Raw genomic sequence first — 26491 nt, 5'->3', positions numbered from 1 at the left:
CTTTTTGTTCAAAACAATTTGAAATATATTTGTCACACGTTTGTTACAAGGAGAAAGGCTGTGATATTCTCTACACGTCGCCGCCCAGGTCCGTGACAGAGACGGGTTCGCCAAAATAGGTTTAATGAGGACGTTTTTCACTTTGTTTTTTTTTTCTTTCTTTTTTTACTGTGGGCAAATGGGACCGTGGAGTATAACTTACCAACGATCGCACGCACATTTACCACTATCCGTGCTACAACGCAGTCTCATTAATCGTCTTTCGTCGCGCGTCAACGCGGTTGTCCCGGAGGCGAGGCGTACGTATTTGCCTCAGCGTAGTCCGTTTAAGGCTACGCCATGCTCCGTATTCAGCTTCGCCTAGGTTGACCTCGACGTGAAGTGTAAACAAGGCTTCCCCGTTTGCTACGTAATCGTTTCCAGGTGGCGGATTCGGGTATAAAAGAAGGGCACCCATGGATTGCCTGGTGTCAGACAGCTTGAATTCGTTCCTCGTCCACAATAGTCGTACACTTCACGCCATTGTTCGCCCAGTTCGAAGAGTTGCGCCATGACTTCTGCCCGCGTCCTCGCCGGCCTTCTGGTGGCTGCGGCCTTGTCCACTGCTGCAGGATCCGCGTCCAGTAAGTGCACATACGTGAGACCATTCGAGATTTTCTCCTCTTTACGACGAAGCTTTTAAGGGCTACTTTCCCCACTATAGTGTCCGCGTGGGGAAAAGGAAATGCCGAAGATAGTGCACACTGGCTTCTGTAATTACTCGAATGCAATATTAATTATCATACTTTCTTACTAGCATGTCAGTAGCTAAGCGCAAACCAACACTATGTTTGTTGTTTCTTTAATATTTTACATTATTTGTTGCAACTGTTTATATATTCACTTACACGCTGTACAGAAGGATCTATTACAGTCTTTGACCTCGGGACCTCCTCGTGTATAATATTTCCTTGTACTGCGTCTTGTCTTTTGTACTATCTTGTCTAGACGTTGAGACCTCCCCATACTTGGGCCGATCCCGAAGACAGTACAACGCCGAGCCGACCCGTGGCGAAAGTGAAGCAGGCGTTAAACACTCTCCATACGTGAGCCGATCACAAAGATAGTGCAATAGAGGGCCGACCCACGGCGTAGGTGAAGCAGGCGTTAAGGACTCTCCATGCGTGGGCCGATCTCGAAGATAATAAACGTATTATGCAAGGCCGGGCCGACCCGCGGCGGAGGTGCAGTTCGCCATTAGGGGCCCACACACACAGCTTCGCTGGTCATCCTTCTTCGCAGAGTGGAATGGCACTGAATTTTTTTTTACTGGGCTTATCCATACGAGTTACACGTGACTATGAAGGCTATGAAATGCGAGGTGCGAGGACATACTTGAAGTTCGAAGTTTATTGATTACCATAACACTACAGGGAAACGGTCCTCAGAAGGAAAAGTCACAAGGAGTGGTTGAAAGTATTCGAGGCCCGGCAACCAGCAAGGGAGATGGTAGCATAGCACAAGTGTATGAGCACTCCTATTAATGATAAAAAATAAATGAAGGGAGAGCCATCTCCGTACTTTGTATCGCACAAATGCAGGGACAAATCGGCATCTTACATAGAGACAAAAATAAATAACAGCCAGGCAGACAACGAAGGCATTAATTTAAAAAGAAATTATGAAGTTTTGCGTGCTTAAAAAACGATCAGATTATGAAGCACGCCGTAGTTGTCGAGAATCCGAGGGACGGATCCAGATTCATTTTGTACACCGGGTGCACCCAACGCAATGACGTTTTCTCTTCTTGCATTTCACGTACATCGAAGCTGTACGTTACCTGTTAAGGATTTGTTGTGGCAGAAACAAAAAAGAAAGAAAAAAGTTATAAACTACGAAGTCACATTACTGGTATACTAAAGAAATATGAGTACGCAAAATCACACTGCTAGCACAAGCTATATACCACACTGTGAAGCACGTGAAATTTGATGTGCTCATTCAGTCTGACAAAGGCAATGAGCGGTAGGGTTTGCTTCCCCATACATAGTGCTCGTACGCGGAAGGAAATCGTCCGGTACTGCGCGCGGGCAACTCAATATAAACGCTCTCTGTAAAGGTTATATGTGCGACACGAGGACCACGTGCGGCGGTGCGTACAGGTAATGCAACAGAGAGAGGGACAGAGAGAGACAATGTGTTTAAATTATGGTTTAGGCCTATTCGAAGAAATGAGGTAAGGGGAATAGCTAAGTACGGCTCCCTATGCAAGCTTCATACGCGAAGCTCCATTGCGATTTAAAGGGACACTAAAGCAAAGCAATAAATCAGTTTAGACTAATGAAGCATTGTTTGAGAACCCTGCAGGCAGTCATTTCAAAAAAATATTGTGATTATTAGTTGAGAAAATGAAGGTCCACGTATCAGTATTTGAATTTCGCGCCGAAACCCCAGCGCTGGTACGTCAGCGTGACGTCAGAGATTCCAAAGTATCTTTTCGCATTTGTGCCGCGTTGGCTGAATAAAGGGTCCCGAAACTTGGCATGTTTAATATTTGGCCCCTTTAGAACACAGTGTAGTCAATCTGTACCGCTATATATAATTAGTAGGCCGCAGAAGATGCCATCAAAATCCACGACGTCACAGCCCCCAGGTGCGGGAACTTAAAGAGGCGTCGCCACCCGCATTTCGCTCTTGTGCTTTTTCTGGCTTACCAAACGTCTTGTCGTTGTAATAGTGGTGTTTTTGGTGTTGTAGAATGGTAATTTACTGATGCAGAAGAAATCATTTTTCGCTTTAGTGTCCCTTTAAGTGTCTCTTTTCCTTAGTCCGCGGTCGCACCCAGTGCTCAAACGCCGTCGCTTTCTTGGCCCGGAACCTTTTTTTCCCCCGGAATTTCTTGATCCTCTCGAGCCTTCAGAAACGAGGTGATTACCATCTGGAGCCATGCGCTTCCCTTGCGCATGCATAGCATATTTCACTTGCACTGGTGATCTCGGGGCGGTAGGGGCTTTTGGGAGCTCGGTTTTGCCGGGGCAAGGAATAGACGCTTGGACAGCTTGAGAACGGAGAGTCGACTGACTTTATTAAAAAGTTAAAGCATTCCAAGAAAGAGCAGGGGCCAATGACCCCCACGGCGAGGTGAACTGAATTTCCGGAGCAAGGGGCAATGACCCCCACGGCGAGGCACGGCGAAGAGACCGACGGTCGCTACATGCTCACTGCATTGCTGATGCCACTGGCACGACGTGCACCTGCTATCGCCTTGGTGATAGGAGCTGTACCCCTCGAAGTAGCCCTCCGGTAAGAGGATAGTCTGGGCCAGGGATCGCTGCCAGGATGTTGTTCTCTCTGCAGCGTTTCTGGAAGCGACGCCGATACCTCTTCAGGGCCTCGCTGAAGAAGGTTCGGGGGTGCGAGACCGCGAGTTCGGGAACGCTGATCAAGCCGTGCCGCGCATTGCCAGCTCACGGGATCACTCGTTCCCGGGGTTTCCAGCATGGTCTGGGACCCACTTGATAGTAGTCTTATGACTTCTCCCTCATAAGATGCGCCCTCGTGCAATCATGTTGCGGTACGTAGGTGGTTGTGTTGCGCTTTCGGAGTCCCTCTAACGTCACGCGGTGCCGTGGTGTTGTCTGAATAAAGCGTATTATTTCTGGTCTGTACTGGCACTTCGCCATCTGTCGATGATTTTCCGAGCCATATGAGTACCTTCCAAAGAAACGCGAAGTTTCCATTCTGTAATCGCCGGTTTAAGTTTTGAATCTATCCCGCCGGTGCAGTACGTCTGTGTGTTTTCGCAGTAGGTCGCCATCGCCGCCGCTGTAGTTTTCGTGCTCCACGAAACACCCAAAGCGCCTGATATTCTTCCCTATTCGAGGCCACTTTTTCGGTAGCTCGACGTTGGTGCACGTGCGTTCGATGGTTCTTACCTGTCAAGGGCTGCGTTTCTAGCCCGAGCTCATGTTCCCACGGTGGGACGTGAAGGCAGCCGTCATTTATGGACAATGATTTGCACCGACGTCGTGACTCGGATGACAAACGCGTGTGTTTTTTTCACGTCAGATCATGCGCCTGCTTTGTACAAGACTTCGAAGATTTGTATGCACAGTTAGGCGTCGCACTGCATCAGTGCCAAATTGCGTTATTGAGGTTGTCTTACCATTACAGCACGTTTGAATACTTTCTTACCTTCGAATTACCTTCGTGTGTCTTACCTTTTACCGAATTACCTTCGTGTGTCTTAAAATAGAACGGGTACCGACAGATGGACACGCACTGTCAGATAAAAAAAAAAAAGCTGGGTGAACAGAGGTAAGGTACCTCAGACAGCCTGTCCGTACACCTCACCTCCGTTCATCCAGCCTTCGTGTGTCCTTAAATTCGGGTCACGTGCGCGCGCATCTTCTCATTTCACCGATGTGGAGTCTGAAATACCGAGTAATTCTATGCTCTTTTGTTTCAGCTTCCTGCATGAACGTTACCATCAGCGATATTCTGGACATTGGCACCGTAAGTTTGTTGGATAGGAAGCTTTGCTCTCTTGGTGATGTGTACAGTGCGGTTTGCGAAATACCGGAGCGACCGTGTCGGGGACAGCAGCAGCGTCCGATCTCAGAGGCCATGCACTAGAGGTCTTTCTGCATTGCTCGAATGTTTTAGTCGGTGGGACAAGAGTCCTCTATATCAGAATAACTATCACGTTGCTGCCTGCACACTTGCGCCGGCAGCTGAGTAGCAACAGTCAGTAATTGCAGTAGCATTTCGCGTATTCTTGTTCAATTAGCTCTCACGAGACGGCGCCACCAGTGCTCTTCTTCGCGTGTCTGTCTCTCCGATGTTCCGCAAATGGTAATGCGTGTAAGCGTGAACTAAGCCTATCTATTACATGTCATACTGGTGCCGTATGCTGTGTTACCGTTTGTATACAGTGCTCAAAAATTGAAGTGCTAACAGCAACGAACGCGTTTTACGCGTGATTGCACGGAAGTGCGGCCTGTAATCGCTCTGTAGCCTGTTTATAAGCGTTTAGTTGTCCCAAGTGTACGTTTCTGGAGTCCGAATTACTTCGCTGTTGCAAGTCCAGACGAACCTGGAAACGAAACAACGCATTTGAGTAGCTTTGGAATTGGAATTCCCTTTTCAGTTTTCGAGCACTCGACATTCGGTCGTTCTTACAGCTGGTAGTGCACTGATCACTAATTAGTGTCTCCTGTGTCTTCTACACACAGAGAGGAGTCATATACATCGGTACTCTAGAAATGCCCACGTTTCTTCCATCGTTCAAAGGGTTGTCATTCAGGACAGAAATGATATCGGAGTACCATCATGTTATTGCATGAGAGCTACTCATCCACGCTCAATTAAATATATAATGGTTTACTCATCTAATTCCATCAAACAACACTGACTACTGTCTTGTCTTTCCAGTGCATCGGCAATTCCGCAAACTACTGTGGCAGTACGTCGGTAAGTTCCTTTTACTGAATTAACTATAATCATTCAATTTTCCTTCCTCGGGACCGTGTATACGAATCTCACAGCGTAAAAACAAAGTCGTGTTTTCTTAATAGGGACGACACGTCCTGCTACGGCAATGCCTTTTCTTGTTTCCTGTATGTTTGATTGTCAATGCGGCAAGCTTTTCCTGCGTCACTTGCTGAATAAGCAACAACAACAATGCGCTGTGTACTTTCTGCGCCAAAATCAAAATTTACCTTTTATTTTACTACATATGTGGAAAAATGAGAAGGTAGATATCTTTGCGTCAGGTTATGCCGAAGCCCCTAATGCACTTTTCGGGCAATGGAGCGTAACGAAGAAAAATATCTCAGCACGCATGCACTAGGGGCACAAACACAAGCCACAAGCACAGAAATAATGTCACTGTGTGGACATTAACACCGGCAGCGTATAGTCTAGTGCCTGAGGCCGTCGTCCATCACATAGGAAGAGGAGGGAGCAGGTTGGGCGTTGCAGAAGATTCCTTCCACCTATGCGTATATGTAGGCATTTCATCTAGCCTTTATATTCGGCGTCCATTTTTGCACGTAAACCTGACCGTGAGTAATGACATGCCCGTGATATAAAAAAGCAAACAAACAATAAAAAAGACTAGACTTCAATGATTCCTTCAGCTATGAAATCCTTCATTTAATGCGACAGCAACTCTCTTCGCAATGAAAACGCCACTTAATTTTTCCTTGCCTGCTTTTTTTCTCAAATTATTGCGTTCACCCACTACGGGGAACTAGACAAGCACCTAATGGTTATGGCGGTTATATGGCGGTTTGTTTGACTGGCGAGGGGTGAGGTCGTATAAACATGTATTATTTAACCTAAGAATATGAAAAAAAGGAAATATTTAGTCTAATATTTAAATGGCAATTACAACTGTGCGGTAGTACAGAAATAATAGTGCGGCTTAGGTAAATAAGTTCTGCCTTACTCTTTTTCCTTTTCTTCTGGTGTGCGCAACTTCGCCCAACCGATGCTCCTCTCAAATGACAAACTACCAACTGCAGTGATGCACGTTTAATTAAAAACAACTTAAATAATTGACTCGTATTTTCTTCGTTACAGACCAGTGCCACGACTCAAGGAATCAGCAAGATTACCAATGTAAGCCTTGAAGAATTTATTGTATTTTTTTTATTGTTCAGCCGAAATTTTTCGTTTTCATATGTTAGCCTTTCTGACGAAACTCGGTCTACAGCGTTTCGGCACCTCGTTTAGCGAAAATTCCCTAACCCAAACTTTACAACCCGAGCGGAGCGAATCTTCGCGGTTCGGTATATTCGCACTTGGCAGCGAACCGACGTGGTCATACTGGATACTTTTATGTGGCGTAGCTGTAATCAGGAGCATGTAGTAAGCGATTGGCGTGTAGTGTTATGGAGTCACCGAATTAGCATTTCTGGAGGAGATACGGTGCCAGTACGGTCCGGAGCTGATAGACAGGTTAACGCCACCCCGCCCCCAAGTACGGTCCGGACCCGATAGACAGGTTAGCATCCCCCAGTATGATCCGGAACCGATGGACAGGTTAGCATCCCCCCTCAGTAGGTCCGAAGCCGATAGACAGGTTAGCACACACCCCTCAGTACGGTCCGGAGCCGATAGACAGGTTAGCAACCGCCCTCAGTACGGTCGGGAGCCGATGGACAGGTTAGTACCCCCCAGTATGGTCCGGAGCCGATAGACAGGTTAGCATCCCCCAGTATGGTCCGGAGCCAATAGACAGGTTAGCACACACCCCTCAGTAGGTCCGGAGCCGATAGACAGGTTAGCAACCGCCCTCAGTACGGTCGGGAGCCGATGGACAGGTTAGCAACCGCCCTCAGTACGGTCGGGAGCCGATAGACAGGTTAGTACCCCCAGTATGGTCCGGAGCTGATAGACAGGTTAGCATCCCCCAGTATGATCCGGAACCGATAGACAGGTTAGCATCCCCCCTCAGTAGGTCAGGAGCCGATAGACAGACTAGCAACCGCCCTCAGTACGGCCGGGAGCCGATGGACTGGTTAGTACCCCCCAGTATGGTCCGGAGCCGATAGACAGGTTAGCATCCCCCAGTATGGTCCGGAGCCAATAGACAGGTTAGCACACACCCCTCAGTACGGTCCGAAGCATATAGACAGATTAGCATACCCCAGTACGATCCGGAGCCGATATATAGATTAGCCTCCCCCTCAGTAGGTCCGAAGCCGATAGACAGGTTAGCATCCCCCAGTATGATCCGGAACCGATAGACAGGTTAGCATCCCCCTCAGTAGGTCCGGAGCCGATAGACAGGTTAGCAACCGCCCTCAGTACGGTCGGGAGCCGATGGACAGGTTAGTACCCCCCAGTATGGTCCGGAGCCGATAGACAGGTTAGCATCCCCCAGTATGGTCCGGAGCCAATAGACAGGTTAGCACACACCCCTCAGTACGGTCCGAAGCATACAGACAGGTTAGCATACCCCAGTACGATCAGGAGCCGATATATAGATTAGCCTCCCCCCTCAGTAGGTCCGAAGCCGATAGACAGGTTAGCACCCTCCAGTACGGCCCGGAGATGACAGACAGGTTAACGCCACCCCGCCCCCAAGTACGGTTCGGAGCCGATAGACAGGTTAGCATCCCCCGTCAGTATGTCCGAAGCCGATAGACAGGATAGCACCCTCCAGTACGGTCCGGAGCCGATAGACAGGTTAGCACCCTTCCAGTACGGTCCCGAGCCGATAGACAGGTTAGCACCTCCACCCCCCTGTACGGTGCGAAGCCGATAGACAGGTTAGCACCCCCACCCCGCCCAGTACACTCCGGAGCCGATAGACAGGCTACACGCAGCCAGCGTCAGTGCAGTACCCACACGGGTCTTAACGCAATCTCATCGGGGGCGATAGATCCCTGCGGGAGGTCTGGTTCACACGGAGTCATCAATGGCACGTGGTTCACTGATTGTCCAGCAGATCGTATCGTACGAACTGGCAAAAATATTATGGAAACGAAAGACTCAACGTGCTATTCGTGTACAGCTTCGCTTCGCTTCCGTCTAGCCAACAAGGTTCGAATCGTGTCCTTCTAAATTGCCTATTTTTTCTTTCTCTGTTGCCTGTTGGACCGATCTTACTTATAGCGCAACGTCATTGTCGATGCAGTGAGTGAGACGATCGATTTCGCCTTCAGTTCTTTTTTTTTTTGCACAATGTGAAGAGAGCAATCCACTTAAGGAGACACTGTAAGAACTTAGCCTCCATATACAAGTAAGCTACTCTTCTGCAACATATGAAACGGCCATTATTGACGTAAGAAGAGTCTCAGCAAGTCAGAAGAGACTCAAAAAACAAGAGAGGTTGCGACACCGCACTGAAGTTCCTCGCCGTCACGTTAAGAGTTCTGACGGCGTTTACTTGTGTCTAGTAAATCGCTTGTCGTTAAATCAATTGTCGTTAAAGGAGAGCTGCAAAGACGGAACCCTAACAAGCTTCGGCATTTACTGCACTGAAACTGATAGAATATGAGATGTTTTGAAATCCCTGATGCCACCCTGACGTACACGGATACACTTAAGTTATTGCGCGAACTTGAAAAAAAAAAAGAAAGTTTGACCTTCATTCTCTTCATTAGAAATAATCCTTTTCTGTTAAAGGAAATAAAATACGGGTTTGAGAGAATAACCTGCGAGTCTGATCTTAATGTCTTGCGTTAGTCTTCCTTTAATGCGATATATTGTTTTCTTTTATCACACACGTAGTGACTTCATTTTTCAGTGCCTCATTCAAGGAATCGTAAAGTATGGCTCTCCTGAAGGCATCGTCAACTCACTGGTCCCTCTGCTACTTATTATCGTCAACCGTGACATACCCAGTAAGCTTGTCGCTTTGATCTTCTTTTCAATGCATTGGCTCTCTGCAGTGCAAAATACTTCAACGGAGTTATCGTCAAAGCTAAACGCTACCAGACCCGGTCAGGCTTGCTTGGCCACTGGAGTACGTGAATGTAAAATCTCACGAAGGGGTATGAAATATCTCGGCTATATAACCTTCACCTCGTTAAACAGCTCGACATTTCAGTAGCGAATGACATCCAGACGCCGTTTTTGCCACTAGGTGCAAGAATGTGTTTTCAGCTTGAGGACAGCCTCAACCGATCGGGTCGCTCAAGGGACACGAGGCCTTCCGGTTTAACGCTCCTTGCTTAAGAATGAAAACGAGCGGAAACTAATTGTAGATCACTATACTCAAACTAAAACCTTAGATGTCACTTATATATAACAGTCGCAGTTCGTCTGACGATCACTACGATAGGGACGACTACAATGGCACGATGGCAATGCATAATGGCGTTAACGATGATGACCATAACGACGATGGCATGATAGCGGTCATACAGTACGACGATGACGATGATGGCCATGATGTTGGTGGCATGATAACGATCATACATGACGACGTTAGTGATAGTACGTTAGCGAAAATTGAAGGACGGCTGTGATTATAAGATAATGATAATGATGATAATGGTTTTAACGACGATGACCGTTATGACAGTGACAAGGAAAGCACGACCACGATGGTGGCACGATAACGATGATAGTACGAAGGTGGTAATCTCTCAACGATGACTGCGGCACCCCGACAGTGGTTGTTTGACGACGATAATCACGCGACGACTGTGACTGCACAATGAAAACTACACAACGACAAATGATAAATTGTTAACGGTGATGGCCGTCGCGATAACAACGACGGATAGGGCGCGACGAGATGATAATGCCACAATAATGACGATAGCACAAATATCACAATGGCCGAGCGATGGCGGCTCGATGACAGCTACGGCACGACGACCACGTTTAGACGGAGACAGTGGCGCGATGGCTTACACGTTGTGAACCCGGGACCAAATCTTTGATGGAAACAAATAAAAATTTTGTTTTACCGGCGACCTTTCTAAAAAGGAAAGCTGATGGTGGTAAACGTGACAACACATGCACACACCGCGACATCCGGCTTACGTGCACTTAGCATTTGTAGCTGGAAAAAAATATATCTACTCTATCAAGAGCGCGAGAGAAAATAGCGAAGCCGGGACTAAGGAATTTGTTTTTTGACCAATTCTTTCAGCCGGCATCAACATTCCCATGTTGGGCAACATGAGCCTGTGCAACTCGAGCGGCTGCCTGAGCTTCTTCATGAGGAACGACTCCTGCGACGGCGCCATCAACATCGGTCTCCCTTCGATGGGCAACATCAGCTCGGTACGTGTGTTTACCTTGACACTCGCAGTATAAGCAGATAATCTTTTAGGGAAGTCGGCAAGGAGGAGGAAGTTTCGTGATAAGAAAAACTGTCGTCCCTACGGAAGTAAGGCACGAAGCTGCAAAGCAATAACTTACGAGTTTCAGAGAGGGGAAACTTTCCTAGTTTAGAAGAAAAAAAAAAAGCTTCGCTTGATGAATTCATTCAGAGAGAGAGAGGGAGAAAGGACAAAGAAGAGCCAAAGAAATTAACCAAGGCTATGCCCGGTTGGTTACCTAGGTAACTGGGAAAAAGCAAAAGATCAGGGAAATTTATCATTACCTAGCCGTGCAGAGGTCTACTCTTCTAATTTGGCGAAATGGTATCTTAAAAACAAAAGACAGCTTCACCGGAAGGCGGGGACCTGGTTTGGTCAAAAGTCGTCGAACGATAAAGCCAGCGTTACGGCAAAGGGATTTGTTTACGTCAGAGCGAAGGCAAGCCCCCTCGTCCAAACGTAGGATAAATGAATAAATAAATAAATAAATAAATAAATAAATAAATAAATAAATCGATTGATTGGTTTTATTTCAACAATGTCGTTGGGGGCGACCCAAAGCTGCTCAAGGCAGCTTGAAGGCGCTTGAGGGCCCATAAATACTGCATCATTACTGTAATATATATATATATATATATATATATATATATATATATATATATATATATATATATATATATATATATATATATATATATATATAGACCAAAAACATTTCCGAGTTTTAAATAAAAGGAGCACAAGCAAGACGTTTAATATGCGAATGAACCTAATTTGGGCTCGCGTCTGAAACATTTCTCGCTCGGCCACTGTTGCTTCGCTTCACTTGGATGAAATCATATTATTCTTCGATTTTGAATAGAGCGACGTTTATTCGGCGGAATGACAAATAATGTCACGCTTAAGTACTCTTGTTCGGCGAACTAACCTTACTGAAGCCTAATTGAACTTAACTGCTATGAAGACACCCATGCACGGACCATGCATCGATAAGATTTGACGTCGCAGCTGCTGTCTATTTCAAAGTTGATGCTCACGTATTAAGGAACGTTTCTTTGCTCAAATGCAGTGCGTTGGAGACACGGCCCAGATGTGCACCGCTGGATCCCCGACCACTGTAAGCTCGAGCTAATTCCACGTACACACACATGCATATAATAAACCTACGGATACCTTCGAAGATTATGAAAGATAACAGTGTTAGCTTGGCTAACATTGGTTAACACTTGACTAACGTTCCAGTTTTTTTCCTGCAGTGATGTATCGGTGTGAGTCGTAGACCTCGCGGAAATATGTGAAATACAGAAACTTGATTCATCCTAGCTGTGGTGCTTGTGTACAGTCTCGAGGGTTCGTTCCATGGTCCGCCAGATTAACCAATCTTTCCGTCTGAATCGGGGATTAAACCCGAATGTTCCTTCGAAGCAAAAGTCTCGAAACTGAAACTTTCTTCTTTCGTCGGTGTGATAAGGCATCTCGGTTTAGTGGAACGTAATTTAATGATCTCTAAACACCGACAGTCGGAGAAAGCAAGGACGCCATGTGCGTTCGATATTGTTAAAAATGGATTGTTCAGGCCGCAAGGAAACGTCTCAGTGCGATAACTACGACTCAGGCAGATCTCAATGGCCTTCGTATGTTCACGGTCCACACCAGGAGTCGGAAGCGACTCAGTGGTGCGTAAATAACAGATGAAAGGTCTTGATCGCGTTTCAAGCAAGCGTATTTCATAAAGTACTGCTCGCACAAAAGAAAAACAAAGCGTAGATAGATAGATAGATAGATAGATAGATAGATAGATAGATAGATAGATAGATAGATAGATAGATAGATAGATAGATAGATAGATAGATAGATAGATAGATAGATAGATAGATAGATAGATAGATAGATAGATAGATAGATAGATAGATAGATAGATAGATAGATAGATAGATAGATAGATAGATAGATAGATAGATAGATAGATAGATAGATAGATAGATAGATAGATAGATAGATAGATAGATAGATAGATAGATAGATAGATAGATAGATAGATAGATGCAAATGAGAGAAAGGCGGGGAGGTTAAGCAGCGTTAAATCCTCCGGTTTGCTACCCTGCACTAGGGGTAGGGAAAGCAAAGCAGACGTGCCAGTTGCGCTGTTACTAGAAAAGCACTCTCGACTGCGCTTGGCAAACTTGAGCATCGCCCTCTTGACGGAAGTGAGAATCCTTGGACACTGTACTCCACACCGTGTTCCAGCACAGGAGAATTTCAACGCATTGCTCTGCTGCTCGATGACATGCGGACTGTGGGACAGATTTCAAGAGTCGCAGCGCGTTCTATCGCGTTTGTTGTTTACGCCCTATTTTGTTCTTTTACTTTCTTGTCTCTTCTCTCCTTCTATCACCTTCCACTTATATAACCCTCTTCCCGGCACAGGGCATTGTCCGTACCCGGACATTGACCTATTTGCAATGTCCAAAGTGTGATCCACCCGTTTGCATTAAATTTATGTTTCTCTTAAGCGTGCAAAAGGATAGACAGTTGGGCGAGTTGGTACGGTAACATGATTTTGGCTTCTAGCGCGAAGTGAAACACGGACACAGAAAGGAGCAGACAGGACGAGCGCTCGTCCTGTCTGCTCCTTTCTGTGTCCGTGTTTCACTTCGCGCTAGAAGCCAAAATCATATTCTCTTAAGCGTCCCTGTTATATTCACGATTAAACTCAAACTTCGTAAGTTCACTGTGCATGCGACATTTCTTTAAAGCGAGCATGAACAGCAAAGTCTATGCAATGTCTCAAAGCAACACTACACTAACTTTCCACCTGATTATCGACACTTTACTCTCTTTTTACTCGCACTTCCCTAACCAATGCCGAGTCAGAAGTTTGGCTTAGGTCGACTCCGCAGCTATTGTATCATGTTAGGAGCCTCCCTATTATCTTAGGAGCTTACAGTGCTCTGTGAGGTGCTGTTGTTTATCCTTAACCGTTCCACGTTATTTGCCGAGACATTGCGCGGCTTCAGCAATCTTTTTTTTTTGTAATTTAGTTCGTAAGAGGGACGCATCGCGTAGTTCCCGAATTCCAGCGCTTTGCGCGAAGATGCGTCGAAGACTCGACGATTGGGTGTATATACATTCATCGTTGTGTTCTTTTTGCAGACTAACATGGTGCAATCGACGGTGCAAGCCATTGTTGTAAGTATCACTCTCTTCTCGCATTCCGGCGCTTCGTTAATGCTTCGATACCCCTCCCCCCCCCCCTCTTTTATCGGGACTCACGAGTAACGTGACCTCCCAGTGCTTGTGATGAAGTTTTAACTCTGGCTCAACCTCCCGCGCATGCGCACTTGACGCATGTAACACACTAAAAATCGAGCGCGAATGGTGCTTTATATCTGCAAGTGACAATTACTTGACATTGGGATACATCAGGCAGCGAGCATGTATACCGAACTGAATATTTACTGCGCATCAGTGCCGCTATTTGTCCAAGATACTCAATTTCTTTCTGTGTGATGTGACAGTTGTGGTGTCGTATGGTTTGGCATGGTTCCTGCTTATATAGGGAGGGGGAGGGGGAGAGGTATAGTCGAGTGTCAAGTAACCGAGTGTTGTGTATAGCCCAGGTGCTTATCATGTCAGCCTGTACTGTTCGTGTTCCGTCGGATCTTGCACTGGTATCATGTTTCGCAAGTTTGGCTACGAAATTGGCCCGCCTAACAGCACGTGTGACACTCGAGACGCAGGAATTCATACTGTAACTGGGCCGCCGCCGCTAGACTAATGTGGCTTTGCCTCGCTCGAAGTACACTACTTGCCTATCAGTAGGCTAGTCTTGATGTCAGTCAGCAGACGCGGCAAGAAGCCTTGAAGCTAGCTTTTCTGGCAACCAACGATTGCCCGAAGTTACGAAGGCCAGTGTAGGGTCAAAGTTATGCGTTGTTCTTACAATAACGCAGCAGTTGCGCTCGCAACGATCATTTTAAGAAGGCGTTGTTTGTCGCCTTCAGGAAATTATGCATTACCTAGGTGCCAGCTTTGCAGTGTTAAAAAGGGCGCGGTCGGGACTTTGTATAATGCACTTGGGCTGGGTTAGGTTTGGTTATTTTGAGTTAGGTTACGTTCAGCTATTCTAGGTTAGGTTGGGTTGCGTTAGGTAAGGCAGAGTCGGATTAAGCTTGGTTTGAAGCCGCATATTGGGGGCACATAAATAGTTATGGTTTTCGAAATGGTGAGTCCAAAATTTCCGTGCGCTGCCCGCTCCGCGTACGCATCAAGCCAAACAAGGTTCAAGACCCAAAACCGCACCCCAACTCGCCAGCTCTGCCGAAAGCTGCGAAAGCCGTGTTTGACGTCGGCCAACAAGAAATGAAAAATTGGAGGACGCTTAAGCTTCGCCTTCAAGAGTGGAACGCGACAGCGTTCCCGTCGACCCGCCAAGGGGTGTAAGACAATGGGCTACAGGGCAGCCATCACTTACGAGGCGCCCCGCATCGGACGCGGTGAGCGTCGAGCCATATGGTCGAGCAACGCGGCGTTCGGCGCAGCAACGAAACGTGCGCCTGAGCAAGCGGAACGAGCCAAAGAACTCGGTATCTCGGAGGGGGAAATGATGCACGCCAGCCAAACGTCGTGATCGGCACGGACAGAGAGATAGACAGATAGTGATCTAAAGAAAGGAAGGACGCTTGATTCTGCAGAGGGAAGGAACAAGGCGAAGCGTTGTCAGGGAAGAGAGAGTCCGGGTAACGACCCCCCTCGCACCGGTCCTTCCACAGCTCCAATGCGCGCGTGGCGCGCCATCTGTCGAGGCAGCGCCCTACATGGAGAGGAGGGGGTCTTTTGTGTTTGCCGCAAGATGGCTCTGCGTGTGCGGAAAGCGCAGAAGAAATGCAGCGGAAAGGCACTTCGCTACTCGTGTAATTGCGACTTCTGTAAGTTACATGTTCATAATTACCGATATACACTGCAGTATAACTTTCCACGGCTCGTTTCGAAGGCAACACCGCATTCACTAGAGGCGCGTTTGCACCGCTTGAAAGCGTCAAACTCGTGGCTGAGTGGTAGCGTCTCCGGAGACCCTGGTTCGATTCCCACCCAGCCCATCTTGGAAGTTGCTTTTTATTTATGAAGTGCCTGCCGTGATTTATCGCTCACGGTCAACGCCGCGGACGCCGACACCGCCGCCGACACCCGACGCCGACGACACCGGCTTTTCTGCGACACGAGCTCCTTAACGCTATCGCGTTAAAACTGGCTACGTGCGTTGGCTGGGAGAAGGCCTCTGCCATTGTCCAGCGCTAAGCCCTCCATGATCACTCCGCTCAACAGGCGTCGCGTACTCATTTACCGGCGGCAGTGACAATGGCCCAAACACGCGGCCGGTTCTCGTTGCTGATTGGCTCGTGGGACACGTGAATTTGGCTGCACGGCGCAGAGTTTTTTGAGGCGAAGGCTAAGCAAACCGAAGTGCCAGCGCAAAACATCTGGAGTCTGGTATTGTCATTACTTTTTAAGGCGAAAGCGTTAGGGAGCTCTATGCGCGGTGACCTTGGGCGAAACACGGCAGGCGCAAGAAGTGGCACAAAAACCCACGTGACCTTCTCCGAGCGAGCGGCGTGTTGCATCGCTCGCTAGGAGGTGTCGCGTCGCTGACGTCACGAGGCGGCGGCGGCGGTTGCGGCGACAGTCGACACCGAAGGAACAGAGATGGCGATGGAGGACGCTCCACCGGGACCTATCGGATTGCGCGGTTCGGCTGGTGTTACCCATTTGTAACACTTATCGCAAGCATGCTGCACCTGTACGAAGCGCATTAGGTGCTCACGTGCGTCGTCGAGTAGGTCGACCTAAAAGCGCCACGCGTCTACTTCACACTGCGGCTGGTTGTGTCTTGCGAGAATTCTGGTCCCCGATTGTGCAACTTTGATGCATCGCCAAGTGTGCGGCAGGCTTTCGCTTTCAAGTGTCAAAGAGAACGTAACATGCTGCCAAACTTTTTTCCCCGTTCACCACAGTGCATCCTGAGTCAGCTGCCCGCCAACCAGTTCCTCACGGTGATTAGAAGCACCACGTGCAACTTGATCAAGGCGGTCAACTCGGCCGTCCAGGGCAACTCAATGCTTCAGCTGGCATTCATGGGCTTCAGCGCCGCTCTGAGCGCTTCTACCGGCGTAATTTGTGAGTGCCGCTCACGTTTCACCGGGGCAGCCTTTTTACATAGGAGCATTGCTCCGATAGGGGCTCTTACAGGAGTGGATGCTTGATCGATTGGTGGAATGGGCACAGAAAGAGCACAGCGCGCTATAGATAGAGACGCAACTTTTCTTTCTTGGTTTCTTTCTTTCTATTTGTGTGTGTGAGTGTGTCACCGTCTTCCGTTCCGTGCTCATGTTAAGGCACGGGGAATATGTCGTCATAAGTAATTATAGGTGAAATTGATGTACTGCTGGATACCGCGATTACAAAATAAGCATGTGCGTTTAACGGACCCATAGTGTCGATTGCGTTGCAATAGCCCGTGGGATGTGAAAACGAGGTCATGAAATTTCAATCAAATTGAGCTGGTGTTGTTGCTGCCTATAGAACATGTCACTTTCCGTCGCACAGTCCTCGGTGTCAGACCACCTCTTCTGCATCAGCCTCGCTGTATGGCGAAGAAAATCGATGCTTTGCTCAACCGGAAATTCGCATTTCGGAGAGGGACGCACTAAACGATGTGCCATCGCCACGATTACGCGATTGGTGGTTCGGGCGGAATTTTTGTGCGTCACCTAACCACCGAGATTCGCGACTTCTGTGCACCTATCTCGGAAGTCGCACTTGGCAGTAGTGCATCGTACGAAAACGACGCTGTGAGCGTTGCAGATAACTTCTTCGCCCGATAGGTGGGGTCTAACTCCGTGTCCCAGCGACGTTCCGAACAAGTTGGAGAAACGAATCTCGAATGCTGAGGTAATTTTCTGACTGCAGGCGCCGGAAGTAGTCGTAGAGCCGAAAACGCGTATAGCCGAAAACGCGTCATAGACGCCACGTTTTTTCCACACCGCCTGTTCTTGGCCTATCTCCCTCAGCGGGTATGCGCCATATACGAGGATCGTCATTATCATCCAATTGTTCCTCATTAAATGGCGGTACATGCTGTGAGAACTTGCTGCTAGCGCAATGAGTTCAGACCCACAAACAGTGTCTGAAGTCTGCTAATTTCTTTCTTTACTATTTTTTTCCATACAGGTCCTCTGTCTGGCTGAAGAAGATGAATGCAATCGAACACCATCGCAAGACAATATTTGTGCAGCGTTTCCAGCAATTAATCCGTCCCTTCTCTTGTATGTATCCCAGAACAACAAAAAAAAGTGCTTGGCTTAAGGTCAATAAAAAGTGGCAATATCAAACGAAGAACGCCGGTATCGAGAATTTCTTTGCATGCCCAGAGGATAGGGCGGCATCTGCCCGAAAGGATGTCAATTATCTTACGGCGACTTTGGGTGGTCAATTCGGAGCGCTCCAGAGTTAGTAATCTTTTCGCGGGTTGTCGAAAAAAAAGCAGCTCGGACTACATGCGCGGTTGGTTACTTTGTTTACACGAAGTGGAACACGCTCTAGATCGCAGATGATGAAGGCATGTCCAAGCCGAACGTACAGCCGCTCGCCAGAGCAATCGAACGCCGGAAGACGAAACACGTCAACGCTTATTTTATTGCTCCGAAGCACCCCCCCCCCCCCCCCCCACTATACCACGGGGGAATGGAATGGAATGGAAAACTTTATTGACTCTTTTAAGGTTTTAGCGGGTCGAGGCCGAAGTCTTCGTTCTTGAAGCTTGGGTCCTCTTCAGCCATGGATGGGCCCCTCGTCCAGGGCTCCACTGAGCCGGGCCGCCTCGCAAGAAAAGTTAGGAGAGAACATTACGTCACGCAGCCAGCCTTGGCAAGCTGACCTTCCGTGAAGCTAGTCCCTTTGAACAGCGGCGGCCTAACACGCGTGACCTCTTGCATCGGGATCATGGAACAAGAATCGAGATTTGCAGAGACGTTTTGTTCCCAGTAACTCGCCAGCTCGCGAAATCGGTGATGTTTGTGTAACGCCGCGGAGCAAGCGAACGAGAAAGGCGACTGGGCCTCCGTGCTCGCTCCGGTTTGTGTGCAAATTTTGGCTACACATTTAGTTAGCACCATGGACAACAGCGCAGAAATTTGAGGATAAAAATCGTTAAGCGTCTTTCATACTTTTTAAACTAACAACTTGAACAGAAAGTCTGACACGCGCTTATGTCTGAAATCGTGTTGGTTGGAGTACGTTGTAATGGAGAACGTTGTAATACAAGCAGACGACACTTGCTGTGTGCCGGAAGTGCTTAAGTGTACTGAAAAATTGTTCTTGTGCATTCTCTTTCTGCTACTTTCTCTTTATAAAAACAAATTAACTAACATTCCAGCTATTACGAAGATCATTTGTTTACCATAAAGTTGGAAAATTATCGATCACGCGCCCTGGTCAGCCAATCGGATAGCTCGCCCCACTGACGTCATATGGGTGATTTCGGTCATATGGGTAGGGGCGGCTTAAAATTCCGCCGAGCAGTGCGCTGCGATCGGCAGCGATGTGCATTTTTAAAACCTTATAATAAATTACACGCTTTACGAAGAGCACTTAGATGTGTCAATTAATGATCAGAAGGACCTACTCTAACGACTCAGTACATTTGTAGAAAATCATCAAAAGCGTTTCAGGGTCCCTTTCACGGATAACGAAAACAATTGCGAAGAACCAACCCCGCTTACTATTAAAGAATACGTTGAGCATGCATTGGGAGGTGGTTATTTGCGGCACCATGTTGAACTCTGTTATGGAGTGGGCTCCCCCTTACCACCGTGCCTTACCAGTACGCGGGAGCCAACCGGTACTCCGAGCGCCTGTTCCTCAAGCACCGTGTTCGGAACCCCGTACAGCGCCTAGCTGCTACCGCCGCTGATCACAGAGGCTGCAACCAGAGGCGCAGCGTCTCGACGACCGCGTCTCAGGGCGCTAGCTGTCACAAGGGAAGAATGCGAGAACGCCCTGCTTACCACCGTGCCACCATGCGGTACTGAACGGTACTAGCCTGCCAGCGGTACTGTCGCATACTGACCCATGGCGCGGTTGCGCGCGTTCGCGCGGGCTTTATCTTGAAGGCGATCTGCTTTGGGGGCACAACAGTCTAGGTGGGCCGATGGCTCCTAGTTTTGCGTGCGCTGTGTTCTCACCGCTCAGTCTGCGTTGAAGCCGATAGACAGCACGAAGGTTACTTCGCTCTCTGCTGCTGCCGCTATTCCTCATGACAGCGTTCTCATGACAGCGAGTGAACGCGGTCATCGAGTGTGAAGTGTTCGTCTTTGTGTGTGCGCGCGGACACCATGCATGCTAGGTAATTTAGAAAGTAAGCGAATGTTTACAACGGGGCCTTCTACTCCGGTGGCTGCTGCGTATGATGCGGCCGCGCGAGCCCTGTCTTGAACACGATCTGCGATGCGGACAGTGTAGGCGTCTAGGCGCACCAAGGGTCGATAGCGTTGTGTGCGTTGCGTGCGCTTAGCGTTGTATGACCCATACGCTTGCGCGTCACCCGTGTTCACGAAGTGAAACATGACTAATTTTTTTTCATTCTGTGCGCACTTGTTCGGCTGTTCTGTCGTGACTCTTCGAGCGGGAACACTAAAACCACTTGATGGCCCTTTGACGCGCGCTCACGTGTTGGGCCGACAGGCTTGGCTTCAGTCGCATTGCGTGATGATCCCTCCTAACTTTTTCCTTCCTCCATGCCCACTCCCGCTGCAGCAGACACCATAACAGAAGCTGCTGCAGCCACGTGACCGGAACTTCGATAGATCTCGGCCGTGCTCCGAGGCAGAAGTTGTTGAGAGCGACTCCGAGCTGGAGAGTACAAGCCGATGTGTTCCGAGTGCCCGATTTAGACCACCCGAATGATAACGCACTCGCCGCCAGAGCACTCCGGAGCGCTCAAAAACGGCTAGCCCAACGCATCACTATAGTTAAGCAGAGAGGTCAGTGCTTGAAACTCAGCCAGTGACAGTTCCTGAGGGGTGTACCATGGAACAAGGAAACGAGTCCATGGGAGGAACAAGAAACAAGGACAGCTTTATTCAACAGAAGGGCGCTGGAGGCTAGGGAAGACCGCTCATTAAGACTTTCCGTTAAAGAAGCCAGCTTCGCTGACCTTCAAGGCCCGGTCGTACAAGCTCTGCAATCGCGTCAGCAGCCTGTCGTACTGGTAGGCCACCGTGCGGCCTCCGAACAGGTCCGTCCCCACGGAGCCCCCGCGCGCCTGCTGGAGCCTGACCGCTTCCACGTGCAAGTCGTACAACTCCGGGAAGGTCCTGAGCACGAATTTCCTCAGCTCCGGCGGGTACGGCGATCCGGCGTCCAGGCACGCCTCGACCTCGTCGCACACGGCCACCCTCAGCGTCTCGTGGCGCAGGAAGTCGTTGTAGGCGCGAGACTCTTCTTCCGGTCTGCCCCTGACCAGCGCCGGTTCGTTGCGGAAGGGCTCCTCGGTCATCAGCGACTGGATGGCTATCAGCACCGTCCTTATGCTGTGAACCGACGGCTTCCAGGCGGGTCCGGGCCACGTCCCCAGGAGGCTCAGGCAGATCATGCCGTCTTCGTTCAGGTTCGGCCCGAACCGGACACGTCCGCCGTCGGTGGTCATGAGCCTGATGCGAGGGGGCTCGGCCGGGAAATCGGCGGGGCACTTCAGCAGGAACCGGAAGAAGCCGCCTTCGTAAGGCGTGCAGGGAGGTCCCAGCAGGAGGACGTGGATGCGGGTGACGTCGTTCTCGTCGGGGGTGACGACGAATCCCGGGACCGGCCGGGCGTAGATGTCTAGGATGTCGTGCCTAGTCTTGCGCAGGCACCGGGGTGACGGTGGCTGTTGGTCCTTCGCTTCGCGAGACGTCGGGTCCCAGAAGTTGAGGTTCGGCGCGAACGGGACTTCGGCGGGTCTCCTTGAGCCGTCTTCGCGAACGTAGGCCATGGTTTTTTCTCCGCGGCGACTCTGTGTCGAGGATCTCGCGATGAGCTCGTGCTCCTTGCCGTGTCTCCCAAATACTGGCTCACACCCACTACGGGGAGATCGGCCAAGAAGCAGTCGCATTCAAGTACGTTTATTATAATTAAATAAAAAACTCAATTTCCATAGCAGAGCGCGTGGCTTAAAGAAATATAATTTAGAAATTAGAAAAAAAAGACAAATAATATTGATATAAAATATTTTAACATTAAGAAGTGGAATAATAGGAATAACTAATGCTTTTAGAAATTCCACAAGGTACTATTTTTGTGTCTCTAATAAAATTGTAAACTGCTAGAAAGGCATCCCTATAGCTGAATCCAAGTGAAGCCGCCCCAGAACATAGAAGGGTTGGCGATGTGACGCGGAAGCACAAGTTGAAATTTCTAATATTTTTTTGTCCTAAATATAGGAGACACAAGAGAAAAAATCAATGCTCAATGGATTCAGGTGTACTGCAAGAAGAACACAGAGGGGACGCAGCGATACCAGACGTGTGGAAGTGAAAATTTAGAGGTGGAATACCACATCTCAGTTTTGTAAAGGAGACTTCCAACTGGCTTGAAGCAAGCAATTATTTTTCCACGGGAAACAAATATGGTGGAATTCAGGAGGCGACGTCACAATTTTCGCATAATTTTGCGATATAGAGCAATTTCTGTACCTGGCCGCGGTTACATAAGCTGATGTTGGCAAAGTACATGTGACAGGGCCATTGAGGGATGCTCGTGCAATTGTACCAGCCATTTCATTCAAATGCAATTCAGAATGTCCCGGTACCCAAAGCAAGTATACTTGTCATAAGTACGGAGGTACGATTGAACACAACGCTCGCAGAATTCTTGAATTTGAAGATGCAGTAAGTGATGGGCATACAAAGCACGAGTCGGTCACAATAACAGCTAATGAGTCATTTCGGTAAAGCTTTCCTAATGTTAATACAATCACAAATAATTCTACTTGAAGTACGGGTGTGAAGTCGGGAAGGCGAAGAGAGTAAGAACATTGAAGTGATTCAGAGAATATCTGGCCACACTCGTACCTTCTCAACGTGCAGTGAAACGTCAATGTCTATTATGTCGTCAGTAGCTTGCTGGCTTGTGTGGGCTTTTAATATATTAATTAAATGTCTGCTAGGCAATGGTTTAGCATTATTTGGAAATATGTCCTCGATCTCAATTTTGAGGTCTGCTAAGGCACCATTCGAGCGGCAAACTTGACGTATGGACCCATTCAGTTGTTGTAACTGTGCTTGCACTAATATTAGCTAAGGGATGGGTTCTCGCGACCACAATGTGTAAAAAAACTCAAATCATAAACATATATTGTTTACGTCTCTTTAGAAAGTCGTAAATTTTAAAAATGTCTGAACCGTAAGCATGCGGAATCTGCAGTCAAGTGTGCGTATATGAGCTTCCTGATATAGAACAGCGTTGGCAACGAATCTAGGTAGCCCGAGGCATAAGCGTAGAGCTCCTTCTACAAGTATATGAGAGGTTTAATATTATAGGCGGGACCGCCGGAAAACAACATGCCGCCAAATCCTAATAAGGGCCGAACATATTATATATAATCAGCAAAGTATCCCAGTGCAGTCCAGAGCGACGGTGACGGAGCCGGCGGAGCACAGCTACAGCACATTCTGCCTTTGTTATTATATGTTCAAAGTGACTGCGCCAGGCGAGCTTTCCATCGTATATAACACCAAGGTACTTGACGGAGTCAACTTGATTGATTTACTGGCGGCATTGGATAGATATATGCACCTGCGCAGTAAATGTAAAGTCTAGTACAGCACTCTCGCCAACATTTAACGACATGCATAACTCATCTAGCCACGTCTCAAGCCTTCTTAAGTAAGTCTGCAACGACTGGTGTAGTGGGTATATATTAGTTGAGGATGTAAAAAAAGCGAGCTCGTCTCGATAAACATAAACGCGTGTACTTGCCGAAACAAAGGAATGGTACTTAGCTAAACGGTAAATAAAACAGGAGAAAGAACGGCACCCTGTCGTACACGTATTGTCTGCTTGTATTTAGACGTCGAAAGACCGCGTGGGAAATTCGGGAAATTCGGAAAATTCGTAGACCGAAGTTTATTGAATAGAATAAGTTATTCTACAGCGTCGTATGCTTCTGCTACATCTAGCGTCGACAAAGCTGGGTACTCTCTTTTGCGGCCAGCGAGTTTAACGCAGCTCCCTAGATCTGCATGGGCGCACCATATTGAATGCCCGGAACTATATGCAATCTGACTAGGACTAGGAAGTGTATCATACTGCAGAAAATTTGTTGAGCGACCATAAAGAACCCTTTCTATTAATTTTACGACATAGGAAGTAAGATAACTTGGTCTTATGTTATCTAGGTCAAGTGTAACTGCTTTTTTTTTTCTTCAACAGTGGAATACCTTTAGCTACCCTCACCCGCCGTGGTTGCTCAGTGGCTATGGTGTTGGGCTGCTGAGCACGAGGTCGCGGGATCGAATCCCGGCCACGGCGGCCGCATTTCGATGGGGGCGAAATGCGAAAACACCCGTGTACTTAGATTTAGGTGCACGTTAAAGAACCCCAGGTGGTCAAAATTTCCGGAGTCCTCCACTACGGCGTGCCTCATAATCAGAAAGTGGTTTTGGCACGTAAAACCCCAAATATTATTATTTAGCTACCCTCCACTCTCTCGGAACTCAGCAGTTTTCAGAGAAAAGAAATTTACTATAATTATTACATCCTGAGGCGCGTAATCAAATAAAACTTTAAGCATATCCTGTTGTAATTCCAGCTAGACCTGGGGCTGACGCCGGTAATTAATTATATCCTAGCCGCTCGCATGTGACGTCATCGAGCGCGTTACTTTCTTTATATTCATCATAACGTTCGAGCTAAAACAGCTCCGAGGAAGACAGTGAAGTTGGTTTTTTTGTTGTTGTTGTTGCTTAGCGAAATTGTGCAATTCAATACGTGGGATTGGCCAGTAATTTGGGTGGGGGAGGAAGAGTGAAAAATATGAAACATAATTTTGAATAAAATTAGTTAAAATAATATGAATGGAACTATTGAATTAAGAGTAAGGGGATCGACACAATATTTTCGAAAGTAAGAAATACATATTACAGTAAAGAAGAAATGAAAAATACGAGAAAGAAAGAAAAAATGCTCACGATTGTCCGTATCTCGCGAAAAAAAAATCAAAATTCTTTCACGACGGTGAAGTGCCGACAGTGCGGCCGACCCATCGACCAAGGTCTACAGACACAGTTCACTTAAAGCCAGTGGCGTAGCCAGAAATTTTGTTCGGGGGGGGCTACGCCACTGGCCCCATGTTTATATATATATATATACATATATATATATATATATATATATATATATATATGTATCAGTGGCGTAGCCAGAAATTTTGTTGTTGCATTTAAAAGAAAAAGTTTAATTCTAGTGACTACTGCTTTCACATTTTTTTATTTAGGTGGTCAATTATTTATTAAAAATTGGCCAAATCGAAAATTTTCAGAAAACGAAGCTATCAAGTTTAAAACTCCGTGACTCAACAATGAAAAATGATATCACTATTCTGTGAATTGCATCTAATAGTACATCTACAGCGGACAAAATGGATATGTTACACATGAATCTCAAAAAAATTTAGTATTGTGGAAATACGGCTTGTGCAGAACCCTTGTACACAACGTAACCAATTCACGTAAGGTACAAATTGACATAGCAAACTAGCCCGCTTTGACTGTTATAACAGATGCCGTTTACAGAACCACAATGTCTGTTATTCATGCATAGCTATTATTTTGTAAACGTCGTGCTTCTATGTTTTCAAACTTTCGAATTTTTCAAAATATTTTAAACAACATTCAGGCCCTAAATCGAAGTTGTGTTTCCAACAGAACTAGTATTTAACTTTCTCTCTCAAATGCAACGAATTTCAATAAAAGCGATTAGCAGGATTATCTAAGAAAAGGGTTTCTGCTCTTTACAAGTATTTGAATAGGCCGCGTCGGATTGGGCCCGAGCTAAAGCTTCCTCTTAAACAATTTGTCAAGGGATCAAATCCATGAATAACTGCATTGTCATTGCGAAAGATGCTACAAACGAATTCTTGAACGCTACGCACAGTCAAAACAATAAAATATCTATTTTTTCATAAAAGAATATACTCGTATGTGCCAAAAATATTGCCCAAAATAACTTATATCAATGCTTCCATATTTTTGTCGATTTAAGTAAAGAAAATATCACACGAACTTTAGAACTATATTAATTCGAAACCAGGAGAGCAGTGCATGCCACTGATATGAAAAATTAAAAGGCAATGAACTGAACAAGTTGAGGACAAATATGTTAATGAAACTTTGTCATGCAAGAACCGTGCTTACATTCTTGTATATATGCAATGGCCAGTGAAAAATCTCAATGACGCTGTAATTTGTTTTAATGTATTACGCAGAAGCAGCTGTCACCGGTCGTGTATCGTGAGTAATTGCAGCGAAATCAGTCGCAACAGAGGGCACGTATAAAAAGCAGGAATTCTGCAAGACATACGAGCTAGGGCAAGTCAAATAAATGTGAGCCAACAACGGGGTACTTCTTTTAAAAGTAGTCTTCATGAGAATTTAGACATTTGTCCCATCGACTAACGAGTCGCGTGATTCCCG

At 47.2% G+C, this 26491-nt stretch overlaps 1 protein-coding gene, 1 long non-coding RNA gene and 1 pseudogene across 2 annotated transcripts in view; 1 reads left to right on the top strand and 2 right to left on the bottom strand.

Annotated features, from left to right (window-relative positions):
* Positions 1-26491, bottom strand: part of LOC135898634 (uncharacterized) — a 206154-nt gene that overhangs the window by 140240 nt on the left and 39423 nt on the right. The gene's annotated exons all lie outside the window — the stretch shown is intronic.
* On the top strand, positions 431-18139 carry LOC135898632 (uncharacterized). The gene is made up of 10 exons (XM_065427684.1): positions 431-623; positions 4448-4494; positions 5413-5451; positions 6565-6603; positions 9239-9335; positions 10595-10728; positions 11836-11883; positions 13920-13955; positions 16778-16940; positions 17994-18139. Exons 1-10 carry the CDS (start codon positions 551-553, stop codon positions 18008-18010), a joined length of 693 nt encoding a protein of 230 aa, XP_065283756.1. The 5' UTR covers positions 431-550; the 3' UTR covers positions 18011-18139.
* Positions 20872-21865, bottom strand: LOC135898593 (ubiquitin-conjugating enzyme E2 Z pseudogene; annotated as a pseudogene).

This window comes from Dermacentor albipictus, chromosome 8, assembly GCF_038994185.2.
Source record: "Dermacentor albipictus isolate Rhodes 1998 colony chromosome 8, USDA_Dalb.pri_finalv2, whole genome shotgun sequence".
Classification (NCBI taxonomy): Eukaryota; Metazoa; Arthropoda; class Arachnida; order Ixodida; family Ixodidae; genus Dermacentor; species Dermacentor albipictus.
The sequence above is the reverse complement of the archived record's forward strand: the minus strand, read 5'-3'. Positions and strand labels throughout refer to the sequence as shown.